Source organism: Canis lupus, chromosome X, assembly GCF_003254725.2.
Source record: "Canis lupus dingo isolate Sandy chromosome X, ASM325472v2, whole genome shotgun sequence".
Taxonomy (NCBI): domain Eukaryota; kingdom Metazoa; phylum Chordata; class Mammalia; order Carnivora; family Canidae; genus Canis; species Canis lupus.
This window is the reverse complement of record NC_064281.1, coordinates 38,836,371-38,855,512: the sequence shown is the minus strand read 5'-3', so window position 1 is coordinate 38,855,512 and position 19,142 is coordinate 38,836,371. Positions and strand designations below refer to the sequence as shown.

Here is a 19,142-nt window from a genome sequence, read left to right as displayed (position 1 = left end):
CTTTTTTTGCTCTTTCTAGTCAGTCTTCATTTCATCATCCCAGACAGTGAAAGATATTTTTTCCTTCCCTTCTTGCAAAGATGTATGTTTTTATTCATAATTTCCCTGAAGCTTAATTAGCCCAACCCTTCCAAATTCTCTCTGGCAATCTATGTGTCACTGGTAAGCATAACTTTACCAAAACTGCCTTAGTTAAATGCTGGTTTTGTCAAAACAGAAGCGTACATAATAAACAACACATGTTAACATGAACTGTTTCATTTTAATGGAACTAAAACTTTTCATCTAAGAGCATTATTTTGTATTATGATAGCTCAAAAATATTTATTAAATATTAAGTTTTTGCCAGACTCCATGTTAGACAAGCCTCAGGATCAATGGTGGCAGCACAAGGACATGAGGTTTATTTGCACCCAAAGTGGTCACCACAATGGAGAACTGAGATTCCTACACTTTTAAAGTACACTTGTGATTGGTACAGTGCTTGAGGAATTAATCCTTAAAAAAAAGTCACTTGTAATGTGTTAATACTTCTATGTTTCTAATCTCACCTCCACCTCCTTCCCCTAACCCTTTTTAATGTCAACAATAATCACTCTATTTCCTTACAGGCCTATCAATTAGATTTGGGAGCTTAATTTCCAAAATCCTATGACTCTAGCACAGAATTAGGTTATCTCTTAGATTTGCCACCATAGGACCCTTCTGATACTGATCAATGGGAATACAAAAGGTTGCAGGTTAGAAAGAGAAGACTGATAAGCATTTTGAGATGGATATATTTAGAAGTATGGCTGTAAGCTGTAGTAATTTATTACTGTATTGCATTTCAATTCCTCTCAAACAAGGATACAGGTTTCTCACTATAAGGCAAGAAAAAACTCAGTTCAAGGCACTCCTAGCAATGTGCCACCTTCATGAGCAAGAACAAGTGAAGGCATGGGCATGCATTCATGCACCTGTAAAAAATTGGCTTTATAAAAGACTGGTTCTAGCATTCTGATGTACGTATTTTACCTTGTACTTCTATGTCATTCTCCTTTTGGATATCTTTTTAACTCTGGTCCCACATTACAAAGTAGGATCAACAGCAAAATTGCTAAGTCCAATGAGGATGTTACAGTTGCTCTACTACTTTCTGACCTGGGCTCCTCTAAGAGAATGCAACTGAAAACTGGAAAAACTGACCAAACAACTGATCTAGAAATTAACCAATAAAATCAACTCCAAAAGAAACAATGGGCAGAATATGGCAAGAAACAAGGCAAACAAGTTAGCAGATAAAACTGTACTTAGTAAAATTGTTCTCAGTAATATTAAGTCACCATCACCAACCCCAACATACGTTGGTCACACACATTATCATCAAATACTTAATCTAGCAAATGCCAACAGGCACCATTACCAAGTACCAAATTTTACTTAAATTACAAATATACTAAAGATAAAGCATCCTGAGACATCCTAGGCAGATCCTTAGAGTTGACAATACAAAAAAGGGCATAATACATTCTTCTCTAGAAACATTTTGTCAACATATCCTAAAATTTCATGTAAATAATTTCAGAGAAAAGAAAAATGCCTGATCTCAGCAATTAACAGTTACTTAAAATAAAACCAAATAAAACATACAGTTTTAATCTAAGAAGTTTCTAACACTTAAGGCTGCACTCTGAAACTCACCAAGCAACTACTCCATGCTTTCTAATTCTGTATCTGTTCAAGAAATAAGATAAGTTAAAGGTTCGGGCACAAGAATTTGTGAAAAAAAACATCTGACCAGCAAGAGAGAAAACACACAGCTAGGATGGATTCAGACAGGGTGTGAAATATGTCGTTTTAGGAAGCAGCTAGAGATGAAACTTAAGATGTGAGAAATGGTGGTGACCAGGACATGATCGCAGACTAGAGGGCATTTGTTAATGCAGACATTGCATTGTCCTTGCATCATTCAGTTTCATTTCTTAGGTCAACTGAAGGATACAAAAATCATATATAGATAAGGAGTCCTTGATACAATGTTCCACAGCTGCAAGTCCCCTGAGTAGACATGGTCATGTACTTCTTAAAGTAATCCAATTTTGAACTGATGATGGTTTCACTTCATTACTGATTTTACATCTGTATCTACAATCTACAGGGAGCTCATAAGTTATCACAGGTAGGTGAAAAAATGCTGGTGTGTGGTACACGTGTCCATTCCTAAACTGTAAAGTTCCTTGTCTCACGTTTCATCTAAATTATTTCTGGCTAGCCATAAAGAATGTAAAACAACGTGCCCAGGAGAACAACTGCGAAAATGGATTAAAAAAATATCTGTCAATCTTCAAACCTATTAACAGTGTAATAGAAAAAACATTAGATTGGGGAATCTGAGCATAATCTCGCTTCTGCCACTAAATAGTTACATAATATTCAGTTACACACCTGGCTTTCGTCATCTACAAAATTAAGGAAATAAACTAAGTTATCTCTAAAACTACTTCTGGTTCTAGAAGTTTAGAATTGTGTTTTCTATGAATAGGATCTTCAAGAAACTAAGACTATTTTAAAACAGTCCTACTCTATCCTTGGTTTTAAATATGGTGCTCCACAGTAACGGATAATTTAAGAGAAAAAAATTACAAAGCTTCTTTATAAAGATCAATTAAAGTTTTGTACAGTTTGCATAAGTGATCTGAATGATTATAATACTCTATATATACACACAGGTATTCTCTAACAATGCAGTGCTGCCACAGATGATCAAAACCCAACAGAACCAAGAGCAAAGACATAAGAAAAGACATATAGAAAAAGTCATCCAAGTCTACAGTTTCATCTTTAGGGAAACCATACTGAATCATTGCCAATGCATATTTAAAAGCTCTGTGATAAATACCCAGGGCACCCAACAGGTACATGACAGGATTATAACCTTTGGCCAAAACCTTCCTTTGGACTCTCACAGCATTCACTCAGGTTAAAATTATGGAGAACAGAAGGGACTCTGACCAAACCAGAGATGTTTCAAATAAAAAATGTCTGGATAGGGCTTTTTGGTTTACAAAATATGCATTATCTCATCTGATCATCAAAACTCTGCAAAGTAGAAAAGACAAGTGACTACAATGCACTTAAAAAGAAAAAAAAAAAAATCACACACACACACACACACACACACGGGGAAACAGACCTAGGGAGTCTATTTAACTCAAGATCAAATTAAGTGACAGTGCAGAGACCAGGTTATCTATCTTCCAACTCAAATTCTATTATGTTATTTCCATTGAAGAACACTATTACCTTGTCTTGTAAACAAGAAAAACAATAACGGGACGAAGGCCTTAACAACAGGGCCCTACACTTTACAGTTTATAAAATCTTATATATTCCTATCATATTTAATCTCTGACTCTGAAGTACCATTATTCCTATTTTATAAATGAGAGAATCAAGAGCTTGTAATCTGGTACCTAATTACTAGAAACTGGAAAATACTAATGCACACATGCATATATATTGGCCTATGTGTGTTGGGGAGGTGGAGCAACCAATCTTGTATTTTCCAGTTTCTAGTAACGAGGCTTAGTGACATTAAAATATCTTGTATTGGGCAGCCCGGGTGGCTCGGTGGTTTAACGCCACCTTCAGCCTAGGGCATGATCCTGAAGACCCGGGATCGAGTCCCATGTGAGGCTCCCTACATGGAGCCTGCTTCTCCCTCTGCCTGTGTCTCTGTCTCTCTCTTGCTCTGTGTCTCGAATAAATGAATGAATGAATGAATGAATGAATGAATGAAAATCTTTTAAAAATAAAAAAATAAAATATCTTGTATTTATTATACATACACACACAATATCAAACAAAACAAGCCATTTACTAGAAATAACAGGAGTTATTAGTTTTATGTCAACTTACCAGTGAAATGCATTGTAATGGAAGTAGACCAAACCAAGACCATATAAAAAGGCAGCATTCTGTAAATAAAAGGAAAAAGAGACTTTTAGGAAAAGCATTCTCTAATGCAATGTTGTTATTAATATACAGTATCCAAGGTGTTTTAAGTCATTAAAACTATCCTGTATTACAATATATTTACAATATATTTTTAGAACACCAAAATAACAGTGATGAGTCAGCAGATGGCACATAATCCAATCAAGTTGGAGAAATTCTTTGGTTTCTTTTTAATCAAACCTGCTCTGAAATAAAAAAATAAAAATAAAAATAAATTGTCAGCAGAATTACATGGGCATATGTAAAATAAAAACCTATTATTCAGGGAAAAGAAAATGCTTGGATTATACTATCCCATTCTCACTTGCTTGCATCTGTATTTTTTTTCTCTGGTTCTTTGTTCCTTTATGTTCAGGGGCTGCCAGGAAGGTAGTTAGAATTCAAAAGAAATGCACAATATAAACCTAGAAGAAATTTTGATATTAAAAAAAACATACACACACACACACAGGCTAAAATGACACCTAGCCATTAACATTTGAAGGTTTAGCATCAGTGATTCCTGGGCACCTGAGTGGCTCAGTTGGCTAAGCATCCAACTCTTGATATCAGCTCAGGTCATGATCTCAGGATCATGAGACCCAGCCACGTTGGGCTCCCTGGTTAGTGGGGAGTCTACTTGAGATTTTCTTTAAAAAATAAAAAGTAACTACACAAAAGTGAACCCTTTTGTAGTACAAATCAGAAAGATAGCTTATCCAGACTCATTTGGACCTCTGGCCTCCAAATAGGAAATAGCTAGCTACTCTCCCCTTTTCTAAAAAGGACCAATGTTTGAGTATCTATTACATGTTTTACCAATACATAAGCAAATCTGTTTTAATAAACCTTACCTGTTTAAAAATAATAATAAAGCTTTCACAGTAATCCTTGTAAAGACATTTCTACAAACCTATATTCTAAATCCTGAAAATTTTAGACTCTTAATAAAATGCTTCTTGCCATACAGTCTTAGGCTGTATTTCCCCAGAAGCACAACCTGAGACAGAAGGTTTTAAGTATAAGTAGTTTATTCAGGAAGGTGGCCTAGGAAATACCAGTAAGGGAATGGAGAAGTGAGGCAGGGAAGGGAGTAACACCAATAAAGGATGCAGTAATGGCTGGTTATACAGCTAGGACTCAATTCTGCTGGGGATCTCTAGACAGTATGGAACATTCCTAAATCATCTTGCCCTGGGTGTGAGGGACTAGAGTACTTATCCCACAACTGCTATCAGTCACAGGTTATAGAGAAAAAGAATTAGTGATGTTTAAAGTATAAACAAAAGTGTAAACAGCTGAGTGACTTTTTGGCCTGGAACTGGGTTCTTTTTTGTTGTTGTTTTCTAAAAAACACCAAACTGTGCTTTAGAATTATATTGTGCACTTCCTCTGAATTTCAAGTACCTTTCTGGAAACACTGAAAAATGTTTCTTAAGTACATCTTAAAATGTAATAAATATAAAGTTTTAATTTCATTAAATCCTCATTACTCCCCTCCAAATTTCCAAATGAGAAAATTATATGCTACAAGAGTATTCGCAGATGTGGGGATTCACAAAGGTCTCAAACAACATCTATTTCAAAAGTTTGTATTTTTACAATTTTTAAAAAATTTATTTGGAACTGGTTTTAATCAGGATCATTCCTTTACCACCCCATCCCCCACTCCCTGAAATAAGTTGAGTAGTAAACTCTCAAGGATTAAACAAGCCAAAGTGATTAAAACATACTTCCTCTGCTTTCAAGAAGTATGCAACCTAGTCTGTGCAGGTGATGGCAAATGGGGAGAACAGTGTTGTTAAGAATACGGGAGTAGTTAATTCAGAGTCATGAAGTGTTCAACCCAGAAAGTCTAGATTTGAAAGACAACTATCTTCTTATATGAGGGAAATGGCAGGGAAGGGAGCCCAGTTGAATAGCAGATTAACATCTTTCACCAATTTAATTACCCAGAGAAGGTGGTGTGGGGTGTGGTGGAAATATGAGTTTACTGAGTGGAATTTCTGCTTCCAAGAAACACCTGGCATTCTCTCAACATCCTTACTTTGTTCATAGCCTATCATTCCCACTCTAGAAAATTTTACCCTATCCCTGCCACCTTATAAATTCCACCAATTATTTAAGATCCACTTTAAATGGCATCTTCCCCCATGAAGCTCTGCTGCTCCTCCTACCTCAAACCAAAAGTAATCTTTCCAGCCTCTAAATCTGTCCTCCACACAATGTCTCTATCCTACATTATTAATAGTAAGAACTTAATTTAATGCAAAATGCTAATAACATCATTTCTTTTCTTTTCTTTTTCTATTTATTTATGAGAGAGAGAGAGAGAGAGAGAGAGAGAGAGAGAGGCAGGCAGAGACACAGAGGGAAAAGCAGGCTCCATGCAGGAAGCCCGACATGGGACTCGATCCTGTGTCTCCAGGATCAGGACCTGGGCTGAAGGTGGCGCTAAACCGCTGAGCCACCCGGGCTGCCTACATCATTTCTTTTTGAAGGTTCTAACAACCCTATGAGGTGGTGGAGGGCTTCCTTTATAGAATAAAGAAACAAGGATAAGAAAGATTAAACAACTTGCTCAAAAAGACAGGTACTAAGTAGCGGACATAGGAACCGAATCTAGGCCTGCCTCCAGAGTTCACTCTCAACTACTGTACCTTTGTTATTTGTGTACTAACTAAACCCCATCTCATCAGACAAAAATGCCACAAAGGCAGGAGTGCTAATCATGTGCGTATCCCGTTATTACCTAGCACAGTGCCTTCTACACAGAGACACCCAAAGGTTTAGTAAATTGAATCACCCAGTATTTAAGCTAAGTTATCAAACTCAGCTCCATAGATGACACAGAATTAGTATGAGGAACAGTTCTTATTAACCAAAAGCTTACATATATCGGCAAGGAATTAAATCTCAATTTTCCATAACAGTAAACAATGTAATTCAAACATTTATTGAGCATCTATTATGAGTCATAGCAGAATTATCAACACTGAGAAGACAGTAGTGAGCAGACAAAAATTCCTACCTCAATGAATTTACAATTTAATGACAAAAGATTATGAAATTAAGTGTATACAATATATTCCAAGCTACAACCATTTAAGAGTTAATGAACTATAATAAGGACTAGGAAAAGAGGTAGTACTTGGGTACTGTTCTCAAGGATAGCTAAAAGGAGAAGGAAAAACAAGACATCTCAGCCAGGGAAACATCTCTGGAAACCATAACCTGGAGGTATGAATAGCTATATGCTCTTAAATAAACAAATTCCCTCCCAATGTACAAGGCCACCACAAATGCCAATAGCATCCCCACTGAGAAACATGGGTCTATGCAAAAGGATGACCTGAGCAAAGCACTGATATGGAAATTAATTTAATTACAATGTAGTCATTCTTCAACCTATACTATGAGGACTTAGGGGAGTAACTTTATGGGAACGTACTATTTAAAAAATATATTCCTGCTTCAGTACAAATCCTTAGAGGTTAGAGTATACATACCAGGAGTCAGCAAACTATGGCACATGAGTGAAATCCAGCCAGGCACCTGTTTTTGTAAATTTTACTGGAACATAGCTACACCCACCCATTTACTTGTCTATGGCTGCTTCCAGCAACAGAGAGACTACCAAACTTACAAAGCCTAAAATATGTACTAACTGGCCTTTTCCAAAAGAAGTTTGCCAACCTCTGATCTAGATTGTATTACAGTACCCATCACAACCCCAAATTAAGAAACTATAACTTGATAAGATTGCTATCAATTTATACTGAAGGTTCTTATACTGTGTCTACAGTAAAGTTATTGTCACAGATGTGGCTCATTAAGCTAGCAGTTTACCAATACCAGAGTCCATAGTAGTGTTTTCACTAATCCCCAACACAGCTCTTAAACTCCTAAGTGCCCTGCTCCCTAATCAGAGCTCCAGGGCTAGATGTGAGAGGGGAGCATTCTGCAGTCCTGTGGAGTTGAGACACTATAACCTTTATTCTTTCCATCTGTTCCTTAGCTTCTCTCAGTTTCCCCAGACTACTTCCAAAGTGAAGGGAAGGGCACTGAGGGTTATACTTCCATTTTCACGAGCATACTTATGTAAAAGTGGATTGGAAAACAAGAGTAACAAGGTTGGCAATGTGACACAGTTATAGCCAGTGAGACAAGCAGATTTCTAACCTTGGGGTTTCTAAGAAAGCTGCTGCTTTCTATGCATAAATGTTTCCTTTCCTCCTATTCTTCCTTCTGTTACTATGTTATAGTCCCCAGAGTAATGAAGGTATTAATAGCCCACCAAAGTGGTATCAAAATTACTTTACCCTGAAAACATCTAAACAATCAGCAGCCACAGAAATAAACATCTAAACTAAGCAGAACATCAGAAAATACAGCTGCTAATGACTCCCCTCCAAGCGAGTTTACTGATAGGGAAAATACCCTCAGCACAGGAAGCATGAATTCAACTGCCAATCAGCATCAAAAGCTATGTTGGGGACAGCATCAAAGAGTCCAACAGAACCTTCCCTACCTTCCCAATAAAGCCCTAACCCTGCCACCTAGTTTTCTTAAGTTCAATAGAACATTCCATACTTTCCCAATGAAGTCTTAAAACTCCTGTTGTGTTAATAAGTTTATATATAAACCTTTATCTCTGGTGACTGAGGGAGTTACTCCTTATGAAGTAACTCCAGCATGTACATCTGAACAAATTTGGTCTTTTCTCCTATTAATCTACTGTCAGATAATTTGTAGACCATTCCCCTGACCTAAGTTGTAAGAGGAAAAAGTATTTCCTCCAACAGTGACAAGCAGCAACCCTATGTAAAAATCAGACTAGGCAGGGACTGGAGTGGCAGACATAAACATATCATGACTTTAAGATTTTATTTATTTATTTAGAGAGAGAGCATGTTTACCCACAAGTGGGGGGGGGGGCGCACAGGCAAAGTGGAGGGAGAGGGAGAAAATCTTGAGCAGACTCCATGCTGAGCTCAGAGCCCACCTCTTGACCTGAGCCAAAATCAAGAGTCAGAGGCTAACCCAACTAAGCCAACCAGGCACCCTCCCATATCATGATTTTAAAGGAAAACATGTTTCAGGGGCTCCTGGGTGGCTCATCAGTTAAGTGTGGGGCTCTTGGTTGAGGCTCAGGTCATGATCTCAGTCAGGGTCAAGGGATTTAGCCTTGTGGGCTCCTAGCTCAGCGTGGATTCTGCTCAAGATCCTCCCTCTCCATTCAGTTCTGCCCCTCCCCCAACTCATGCTAGCACTCTCCCTCAAATAAATAAAACATTAAAAAAAAGAAAAAGGAAAATGTGTTTTAAACACAGGAGAGTGACAGTAAATTTAAGATCAGAACACTGCCCCTCCCTCCCTCCTTGAGGCCACAGCTATTTTCTATTTACCTCGGTTTGGCTTTTTTCAGGAAAGGTTAGACCTAGCATCCTCCAAGCATGCAACAATAAGCAGCAACAGTAAAAAGGCAGCTGTTTCCCAGACAAAGGGAGGTTGAGATTAACAAAAGAGAGTATTAGTTAAGTTAATATTTAAACTTCTAAAAACTTCTTTAGACAAGACCAAAGCTAAAGCTAATCATTTTGGGCAACTAAGCGGGTTCTAAATGATGAAATCATCAAAATCATTGTTAAAATATGTAATCTTTGGATAGAGTAACAATTTGATTGTAGCACCACCAACATCCCATAGTCCAGTAATAACTTTTGAAGATAATTATGTTTTTATACAAGGATATCATTAAGAAATAAAATCAAGCCAAACTAATAGAAAAATATCAAGTTTCTTAATCTTATTCTTCTCTGATACTAATCCCACATAGCTAATGATACACAATGGGAACATAAAATCTGTTATTCATCCAATCTGAGGACCAAAAGAGGGGATGGGGAGGTTGAAGGCATTCCAAAAGCTCTAGGAACAAATCTCCAAATGCCTTCTGGTTACCTCCACCTGTTGTATATACTACAAATACCTGAAACTCCACAAATCTTAGATTGAAGAGGAGTCTAACAATGTTCTAATGGTACTGAAGATTTTAGAAAGCGGTAACAATCTCACCAGTTAAGCATGACAAAAGTAGTCCTATTTTTGTTTTTATTTCCTTCCCACCAATAAACCACATTCATTCATAAAACTCATTTTACAACCTAAAAGCCTCTGAATCAATCCCCTTTCCATTCTTAATGCCTTTCTCTAGGTAATTTAGGACCTCAATTTTGTCTATCTGGCCTCTTGCAATAGTTTCCTAAATCCTCTCCCAAATTCTAACCTCCTCCACTATTTCCCCCCTTTCAATTACCTTCCATATCACTGCTAATGAGCTTTCAAAAACTGTAACATGACATTGTTCTGTCTGAAATTCTTCCCAAGAGTCACTACAATCTCCTGTGACTTAGAGGGGTTTCATTTTATGAACCCTTACTCAATCTCCCCGATCTCACAGCCCTCACTTCAATCAGGACAAATAATATGGACATTAATGAATAAAATATGGTCTTACACATTTCTGTGATTTTTTTTTCATTTCTGTGATTTTAAACATGTTTGCTTCCTCTGCTGAAAAAGCATATGCTATCTTTCCTTCAACTGACTTCTCAATCTGGCAAATTCCTTTTTGTCCCTTAACACATCACTCACCTCTTCTTTCTTGAAGTATTATCTGACATTCCCAAACCCAAAGAGAGTCAGGTTTTCTGATACATGTCCCAAATGAATATCCATGTATATTACAAATATGCTACTTATCACCTCCACTAGAATATGAGTCTAAATGGTAGAGATAGAACCCAATTCATGTTTTGATCCCTACCACAAAGTAAATACATATAAAGTTATTTAGGAAAGGTATGCTGCTAAATAAATCAATCTCTTGCAGCCGTCAATAACCTATTACACATTTTTTCATCAAAGAATTTAATACTTTGTTAAATTCAATTTATACTGAGTCACTTCCTTAACATGGACACTTAAAAGGGTTTTCCCAGTTATAATAATATAGTACAGGAGGTTGCTAAAGCTCGTTATATCCATCATGTTCAAAATTATAGCATTAGATAAGTTTTACTTCCAAAACCTATGCATAGTATTGCATAGTGATCAAAAAATCAGGCTGTAGAGACCATCAAACTTGGGTTAGAACTCCAGTTAAGACTCATTAAATAAAAAAAAAATTTTAAAAAATTTAAAAAAAGACTCATTAAATAAGTTAATTAGTAACTTAGTCTCAGTTTCATAGGGTTGGTTTGAGGAATTAAATAAGATCATACACGTAAAATACTACCTGGCACTTGAGATGTTTAGAAGAAGTAACAGAGACAATGTATCTAACACCTCCAAAAAGTTATCTGGCGCATGATAAGTGTTCGATAGATAAAGCATGATATATAAAATTCTTGATAGGGCAGCCCCGGTGGCGCAGTGGTTTGGCGCCGCCTGCAGCCCAGGGTGTGATCCTGGAGAACCAGGATCGAGTCCCACATCAGGCTCCCTGCATAGAGCCTGCTTCTCCCTCTGTCTGTGTCTCTGCCCCTCTCTCTATGCCTATGAATAAATAAATAAAATCTTTAAAAAAATAAAATAAAATAAAATAAAATAAAATAAAATAAAATAAAATAAAATTCTTGGTAACACTCACATGCTATAAGAAAACCTTGCACATTCAAAATAAGAGGACTTATAAATAAAAGTGAGTTATGGACGAGACTACTCAAAACCTATGCAACATTTGAGCTTGCTGGCAGAGACGGTAAAGTGTCCAACTCTTGGTTTTGGCTCAGGTCCTAATCTCAGGATCCTGGGATTGAGCCCCAATTCCAGCTCCATACCCAGGATGGAGTCTGCTTAGGATTTTCTCTCCTGCTCCCTCTGCCCCTTACTTCTGTACTCATTCTCTCTAAAAGTAAGTAAGTCTTTAAAAACAACAACAACAACACCTATACAACACTATAACCAGATTTCAACAATAGTAACTGGTATCTGGAGATAGGCTGAACCATTCAAGTGAGAAGGCTCAGCATGGTCATAGGTTGCCATAAGTTGGTATTAAATAGGAACAAAACAGGGGTGCCTGGGTGTCTCAGTCAGTTCAGTGTCTGCCTTTGGCTCAGGTCATGATCCTGGGGTCAAGACCTGAATTAGGCTGCCTGCTCAGTGGGGAGTCTGCTTCTCCCTCTACCCCTCCTCTCCTGCACATATGCACTCTAATAAATAAATAAAATCTTATAAAAATGAACAAAATGAAGCTGGAATGCTGGCAACCCTTTAATTAGAGCAGAACTGGCAAGTACTAAAAATAGCTGAGAGCTGTGTATATGCAAGACTGGGAATGAGCCTTTCTAAGGAAGAAGATGCAGGTACTCATTTTTAATTTTCTTAAAATCTAGACTACAGCACTCCTGCTACTACTACAAGCAGCCAAGCTGAGAGCTTTGTTCTTTCCTAAGAAGGTTGTAATTATATTCCCATTATCTAGACAAAAATTTAAGTGAAACAATAAGACTTTCAGGTCAAACAAACATAATTATAATTCCCTTAGCCAATAACATGAGTTAATTTGTATCATGAGTACAGTCTATTTTGCAACATGTACCTTCTCTTACTGTTTTCTATTCTCTTATGATCAGACAGAATAAAGACCTTTCTCAGCCTCCTTTGCAGCTACAAATATTCATATTACTACATTTCCGCCAGTGAGGTATGTATGAAGGGATGTGTATGATCACAGGATTCTCTTAAAGGAAAGGGCTGTTGCCCACTGCTTCTTCCGCTGACCAGCTCCTCAGAATGCAGAACCACCTTCAAGGCATCATATAAAGAAAACCCAAGAAAGCAAAAATATAGACCAATTCCAATTTTGAACAAAAATGTAAAGATAGGGCAGCTCGGGTGGCTCAGCGGTTTAGCGTATGCCTTCAGTCCAGGGCGTGATCCTGGAGTCCTGGGATTGAGTCCCACATCGGGCTCCCTGCATGGAGCTTGTTTCTCCCCCTTCCTGTGTCTCTGCCTCTGTGTGTGTCTCTCATGAATAAATAAAATCTTAAAAAAAAAAAAAAAAAAAAGTAAAGATACTGGGGCATCTGGGTGGCTCAGTCAGTTGAGCTTCTAGACTCTCCACTCTCAGTTTCAGCTCAGGTCAGGATCTTAGGGCTCAGCAGGATTCTGTTGTGATTCTCTCCCTCTGCCTCCCAACCCTCTCCACCCCCCCCCACCCCCCGTCGCCCCTACTTGAGCTTGCTCTCTCCCTTTCTCACTCTCTCAAATAAGAATCTTAAAAAAAAAAAAAAAGTAAAGATATTACATGTTAGTGATCCCAATCTAGAAATACCTAACAATGATAAAAACTTACTACCAATTTGAAGTTATCTCAAAAATACAAGACTGGTTTAAAGAGAAAAAAATATAAAACTATCTCAGTGGATGCAGAATAAACATCTGCATACAAAAGAAGTGAAACAACAAATGTACTCTGTCACCTCTTTCAATCAATCCTGTCCTGGCACAATAACAGGCGAAAAGATCAAAAGAATTGGAAGAAACAAAATTACCATTAATTATAAAGGCAGGATAGTCTACATAGAAAATCCAAAGTAACGTAGTCAAATTAGACAAATTAGTAAAAGTTAGTGAAACTGCTTGATAAATTTAACATATAAAAGCCAACTGCAGTTCTATATATCAGCAGAGATCTTTAAAAAAAATTAAAAGGACATTTATAATAGCAATAAAGCTGTAAAATATACTTTATAATATGCACAAGAACTTCATGGAAAAATTATAGAATTTTATGGAGAAAGATAGTAGTCTCTTTACAATGAGAGTTTGTTGTTTGTTTGTTTTCAGATACAAAGCCAATGCAATTTCAATCAATCCCTGGAAGTCATTGTGCTTGATTTAACTTTAGGACTCTTGATTTCCAGCAATATAGAAACTGACTAAAGGTGCACCTGGGTGGCTCAGTGATTGAGCGTCTGCCTTTGGCTCAGTTCAAGATCCCAAGATCCTGGGAGCGAGTCCCACATCAGGCTCCCTGCAGGGAGCCTGCTTCTCCCTCTGCCTGTGTCTCTGCCTCTCTCTTTGTGTCTCTCATGAATAAGTAAATAAGACAGACAGACAAACTGACTAGGTACTGAACAAGTAGTGAAACAAATCTAAGCCTCCAGATCTGTGCTACCTGTTGTAAAACCATTTACCATCTATCTGGCCCTTGCCTTTCTTTTCCCACTTTGAGTCCTACACCAATAATCCCAGGCTCTTAAAACAAGAGTCCACAAACTAGCCAGTCAAATTTTTTCTTTAAAGCCCAAGAGCTAAAAATAATAAAGCCTAATACATTTACTATTTTGTTCTCTTAAGAAAGCTTTTGGACTTCTGCTCTAGACGAAAAACTTGATAGAGTTCCCTAAACACTTAGTGTCCTTTCATGTGCTGGCTCAGTTATCCTCTTGGAAAGCTTCTCCAGGTGTCCTAGCTGGAAAACTCCCATTAATCCCTCCCTCAAATTGCAACTTCTCTGTGGAGTCTTTCTAATCCCCAGATTTTCCCATACCTTTTACTCAAAGACACACACTTCTGCCTCCCTCATGGCCCTCCACATCTCCAATATATCATTTACCAAAAACATGCTTATGTGTGTCTCCCTTCACAAGAATATGGGCAACTTGAGAGCAGGAACTATCTTACTTATCCCTGTATTGCCAACAAAGCCCCTGTCAATGAATGTGAAATCCAATTAGTGACTGACGTAACTAGAGAGTAAAAGTCACTGAGAAGTCTGAAGATGAGCACAGATTCCACTAGTTCTCTAGTTTCTGCAACTTTTAATCAATGGTTCTTTTAGACAAGCATACTACCATAATTCAAAAGCTATTCTTTCTTTTCTTAAATTCAAGTGGGAAAAGAAAGGGAGAGAGTAAGTTTTGTGTATTTTAAAAGTTTACAGTTAAAAATATATCAGAATTGTTTAATAAAGTACATTTAAGAGAAGTCATCAGGAAGCAACAGAACTTTCCATTTTAACATGTGGCTTACCGTGTCCCATCCGTACATAGCAGCATTAACAGCATACATACATTTTTACTACTACCTTTCTACGTCATGTTATAAACCATAACAGTAATTTCTAAATTTTCCTGATTCATAAAAGACCTTAGGTTTTGCTGCTATTGTTGAAGGGGATCAGAACATGGTACTCCAAAGTATTCCACTTGGCATAAGAATTACTTTGAGCTGAAGGCATCTGAGTTCCTCCAATCACTCATACATTAAAAGCAGAGCCTCCTAAAAGAACCCAAGTGTCGTAGTAAACTCCCTCCCAGAGAGCAACTCTGACTTTGTCACAAGACTATCATATCTCCCATCTATTCTAAGGGCTCATTTATCTTCCAAAAAAAAACTGTTTTCCTGTAAGTGCCCTTTTCTCCCTCTCATCACCTACTAAGTTGGTATATAGCTCCAAATTCTAGCCACCCTTGGGGTTACTCATCACGGAGTTCTCCCACAGGTATATGCATTGCATGTGTAAACAATTTTTTTCCCTCCTGTTAATCTGTTTTAAGTAATTCACAGCCATGAACCTAAGTAGTCAGAAGAGTTTCTCTCCCACATTTTTTTAATTATGCCATGTCTACATGGTAAACAGAGTTGTGTAAGTAAGCTTTTGTTTTATTATCATCTAGCATTACAAAGATATTTATTATAATCACTAACAGTCAACATGTAGCATGTAGCATGTAGCATGACAGAATAGTCACGAAACTGGCAAATTTTCACTACTTCCAAAACGACTCATTTGTACTGAACTAGGTAAGAGAAAGTATCTCTCGAGAAATAAAATTTTTAATTACATAATAAACTCTGAGTTTTGAAATGTTAAACAAAAATTAAGATTTAATCATGGATTACAGATCAATGATACCTAATTGTCCATTCTGAATTCCAAAAGGCTCTGACAAAAATTAAAGTTTATCATATATCAGCCACTAAAATTCTCTGGAGAGGAAAACCCTGACAGAAGTCTTTAATATAACCAATCATGGGACGCCTAAGTGGCTCGATGGTTGAGTGTCTGCCTTCAGCTCAGGTGGTGATCCTGGGGTCCTGGGATTGAGTTCCTCATCAGGCTCCCTGCAGGGAGCCTGCTTCTCCCTCTGCCTATGTCTCTCTGCCTTTCTCTGTGTGTCTCTCATGAATAAATAAATAAAATCTTTTAAAAATAATAATAATATAACCAATCATACTATCAATGCAGAGATGTAAATATATTGTCACAGGTGATATTATGTAATACAGTAATGCATTATCATCTTTCTGAAATCCAAAGGAAAAAAAAAGCCATTCAACTCTATACAATTCTGAATGCAAGAATTTCAGATCAAGAACTGAAGCCCTGTAGAATGATGAATCACTTTACTTTTTTAAGATCTAATTATAGAGGACAGGTTTGAAGAGATGTGGTTTGAGAAAAGATGCACAACTAAAACTCAGGAGATAATTATCTCAGTCACATTTTAAAAAAATCATATATTCCTCAATTTACAATATACCCTGTGGGTATAAATCACACAAAATTAGCAGAACTATAAATATAAAAAATTAAACCTAAAAATCACTATCATGAATACTGATCACCACTGGGTAAATACTATTGGCTCACAAATAATAATGTTGTATTTCTTATTGATGATTAGAAAATAGAAATTAAAGTAAGTCGCATTCATGTTTTTAAGTGACAAAGTCTGGTACAAGTTCTTGAATCCTGAGAGAACCAAAATGTCTACCCCCACACTTAGCCTGGACCCGAGAACCTAAACCACATTTGAAAGTCTATGTTAACATGACTTTGCTAGTCATCCGCTTTCATTAGCATTACTTTACTTATCCATGTCTCCTGCCCAGGCACATAGTCTGTCCATTATTATAGTAACCAAGTTTTCAATGAAAAGCATCAATAATAGTTTGAGGCCTAAGATTCTTTGAATCCCTTAACTCAAATTCCTTGCCTTGCCATAACCACCATTTATGGACTGTTAGATTTGTGGAGGTTCCTTCCCAATCAAGCTCCCAAATTGAAAGATCTGTCTTAAAACAAAGTCTGAATTTTCAATCAATTCTGGTCTTACCTTCTCCCCTAGGATACCAACAAAGCTTTGTAGAGGTGGTATTCTCCTTTAACATGGTAAGCAATAAACCCAGGTTTGTGTTCTTGGTATTTGGGGAGTTAGCTTTTGACACTTGGGAGGATCTCAAATTGCCGGTTAAGAACTCTGATAAAACTACCAATGATAAATTAATCTGATGGGCTAATTAGTATTTCATGTATTGGGCATTCCACCATTATGTTCTCTTATTATTAAAAATATCTACAGTAAGTTTTTAAATAATAAATTTTATACTAAGTTTTCCTTGTTATAGGTAAGATTAGAGGGGAGTTCCATTGCTGGCAATGGTAGACTTATCTGTTTTGGACTTAAATTCTAATTCCCTCTTCTATCCAAGTTATTATAGCTAGAAAACATAAGTAAATAAATACATATATACATACATACATAAATACCTGCTTTCAGGCATCAGACAACTATCAGGGCATCAAGAACTTGCAAAGTTATAATCAGTAACAGCCAAAATTCATTAAAAACCAAATGCCCTTCAACAATAAAATGAATAAATTGTGGCATGTTCATATACTGAAATATTATACAGCAATGAAAACAAACTACTGCAATATACAACTACAGGGATGAATGTAACATACAGTACTGACTGAAAGAAGATACACTTAAAAAATATGCTGCAGAATTACATTTTTATTAAGTTCAAAAGCAAGCAAAAATGGTATCAATACATTATCACACTACTGCTTCCAATGAAGGCTAATAAGTAAGATAATACTGGAGAAGACCTTCCTGGAGATAGTAACTATAAACTCTGGTGTACAGAATTTATAGTACATAAAATACAGCAGCTAATGAAAGGCACTGAAGAGTAAACAGAAACAGGCAGATTCTGGTGGAAAGACATGGTAGTCTGAATAGTGGCCCCCAAAATGTTTATATCCTAAATCCCCAAACTGAGAATATTTACCTTACATGGCAAAAGATAATTTTCATTTGTGATTAAATGAAGGATCATTAGATGGGAAGATTATCCTGAATTATCCAGGTTAGACCAGATGTAATGACAAGAGTCCTTAAGAAGGAGGCAAGAAAGCTAAAGGCCAAAGAAGGCAATATGGGGGAAAAAATGCAGTAAGATACAGGGCCATGAGCCAAAACAATGTGGGCAAACTTCAGAAGCTGGAAAAGGCAAACAGATTCTCCAATAGATCTTTCAGAAGGAACTGGCCCTACTGACAACCCAATTCCCCTAAGACTCAATTGGGACTCTTTCAAAACTGTAGGATAATTAAATTCGTGTTTTTAACCACTAAATTTGTGGTAATTTGTTAAGACAGCAACAGGAAACTCATATAAAAAGCCATGCTTAAAGGAGGAAAGCTGTATGGGCTGAGTTCCGTTTTCCCAGCTATTAACTTGGTGCCAGGCATAGCACATGTGAGTGAGTCACTAGTAGAAAAGGCAGTCTTTCTAATATAGAAAACCTGAAGACTGGAACCAGGAGAAATCACATCCCACTAAATTAAGGGAACTTCCAGAAAAGAAAGAGCTACAGAATTCTAAATTCTGTCTATCCACGTCTGACTGACTCCTGTATGCAAGTTACAGACTTAATAGCTAAGACAAAAGAACTAAAGTGATACTTAGGTTGCCACCCAAAGGAAGTGAGTTTGCAGTTCTAGTCCAATAAAGATAACTGCCTGATAAAAGAGAAAGGGAGGAGAGGGACCTCGGTAGAAGAAAATAATACAACCAAGGGTTAGCATAATTTTCATAATATCCATGCCCAACACAAAATTACACAACTTACAAAGATCTAGGAAAACAGAACACATTCTCAAGAAAGAAGAAAATCAACTGAAGCCAAACCCAAAATGATAAAGATGCTAGAAAATGGCAGACGAGGGGCACTTGGGTGGCTCAGTCAGTTAAGTGTCTGCCTTCTGCTCAGGTCAGGATCCCGGGGTCCTGGAATCAAGCCCTGCATCAGGTTCCTTGCTCAGTGGGGAGCCCGCTTCTCCCTCTGCCTCTGCA

At 37.2% G+C, this 19,142-nt stretch overlaps 1 protein-coding gene across 10 annotated transcripts in view; it reads right to left on the bottom strand.

Moving 5' to 3' along the window:
* The window catches only part of KDM6A (lysine demethylase 6A), a 213,453-nt gene that overhangs the window by 109,412 nt on the left and 84,899 nt on the right, over positions 1-19,142 (bottom strand). For all 10 annotated transcript variants that reach the window (XR_007409282.1, XR_007409283.1, XM_025468784.3 and 7 more), the window contains exon 5: positions 3,901-3,959. Coding sequence is in view for 8 of the 10 variants with exons in the window: in XM_025468784.3 (XP_025324569.1) it covers positions 3,901-3,959 (59 nt within the window). In the remaining 2 variants the exon portion in view is untranslated. The remainder of the gene's footprint in view (positions 1-3,900; positions 3,960-19,142) is intronic.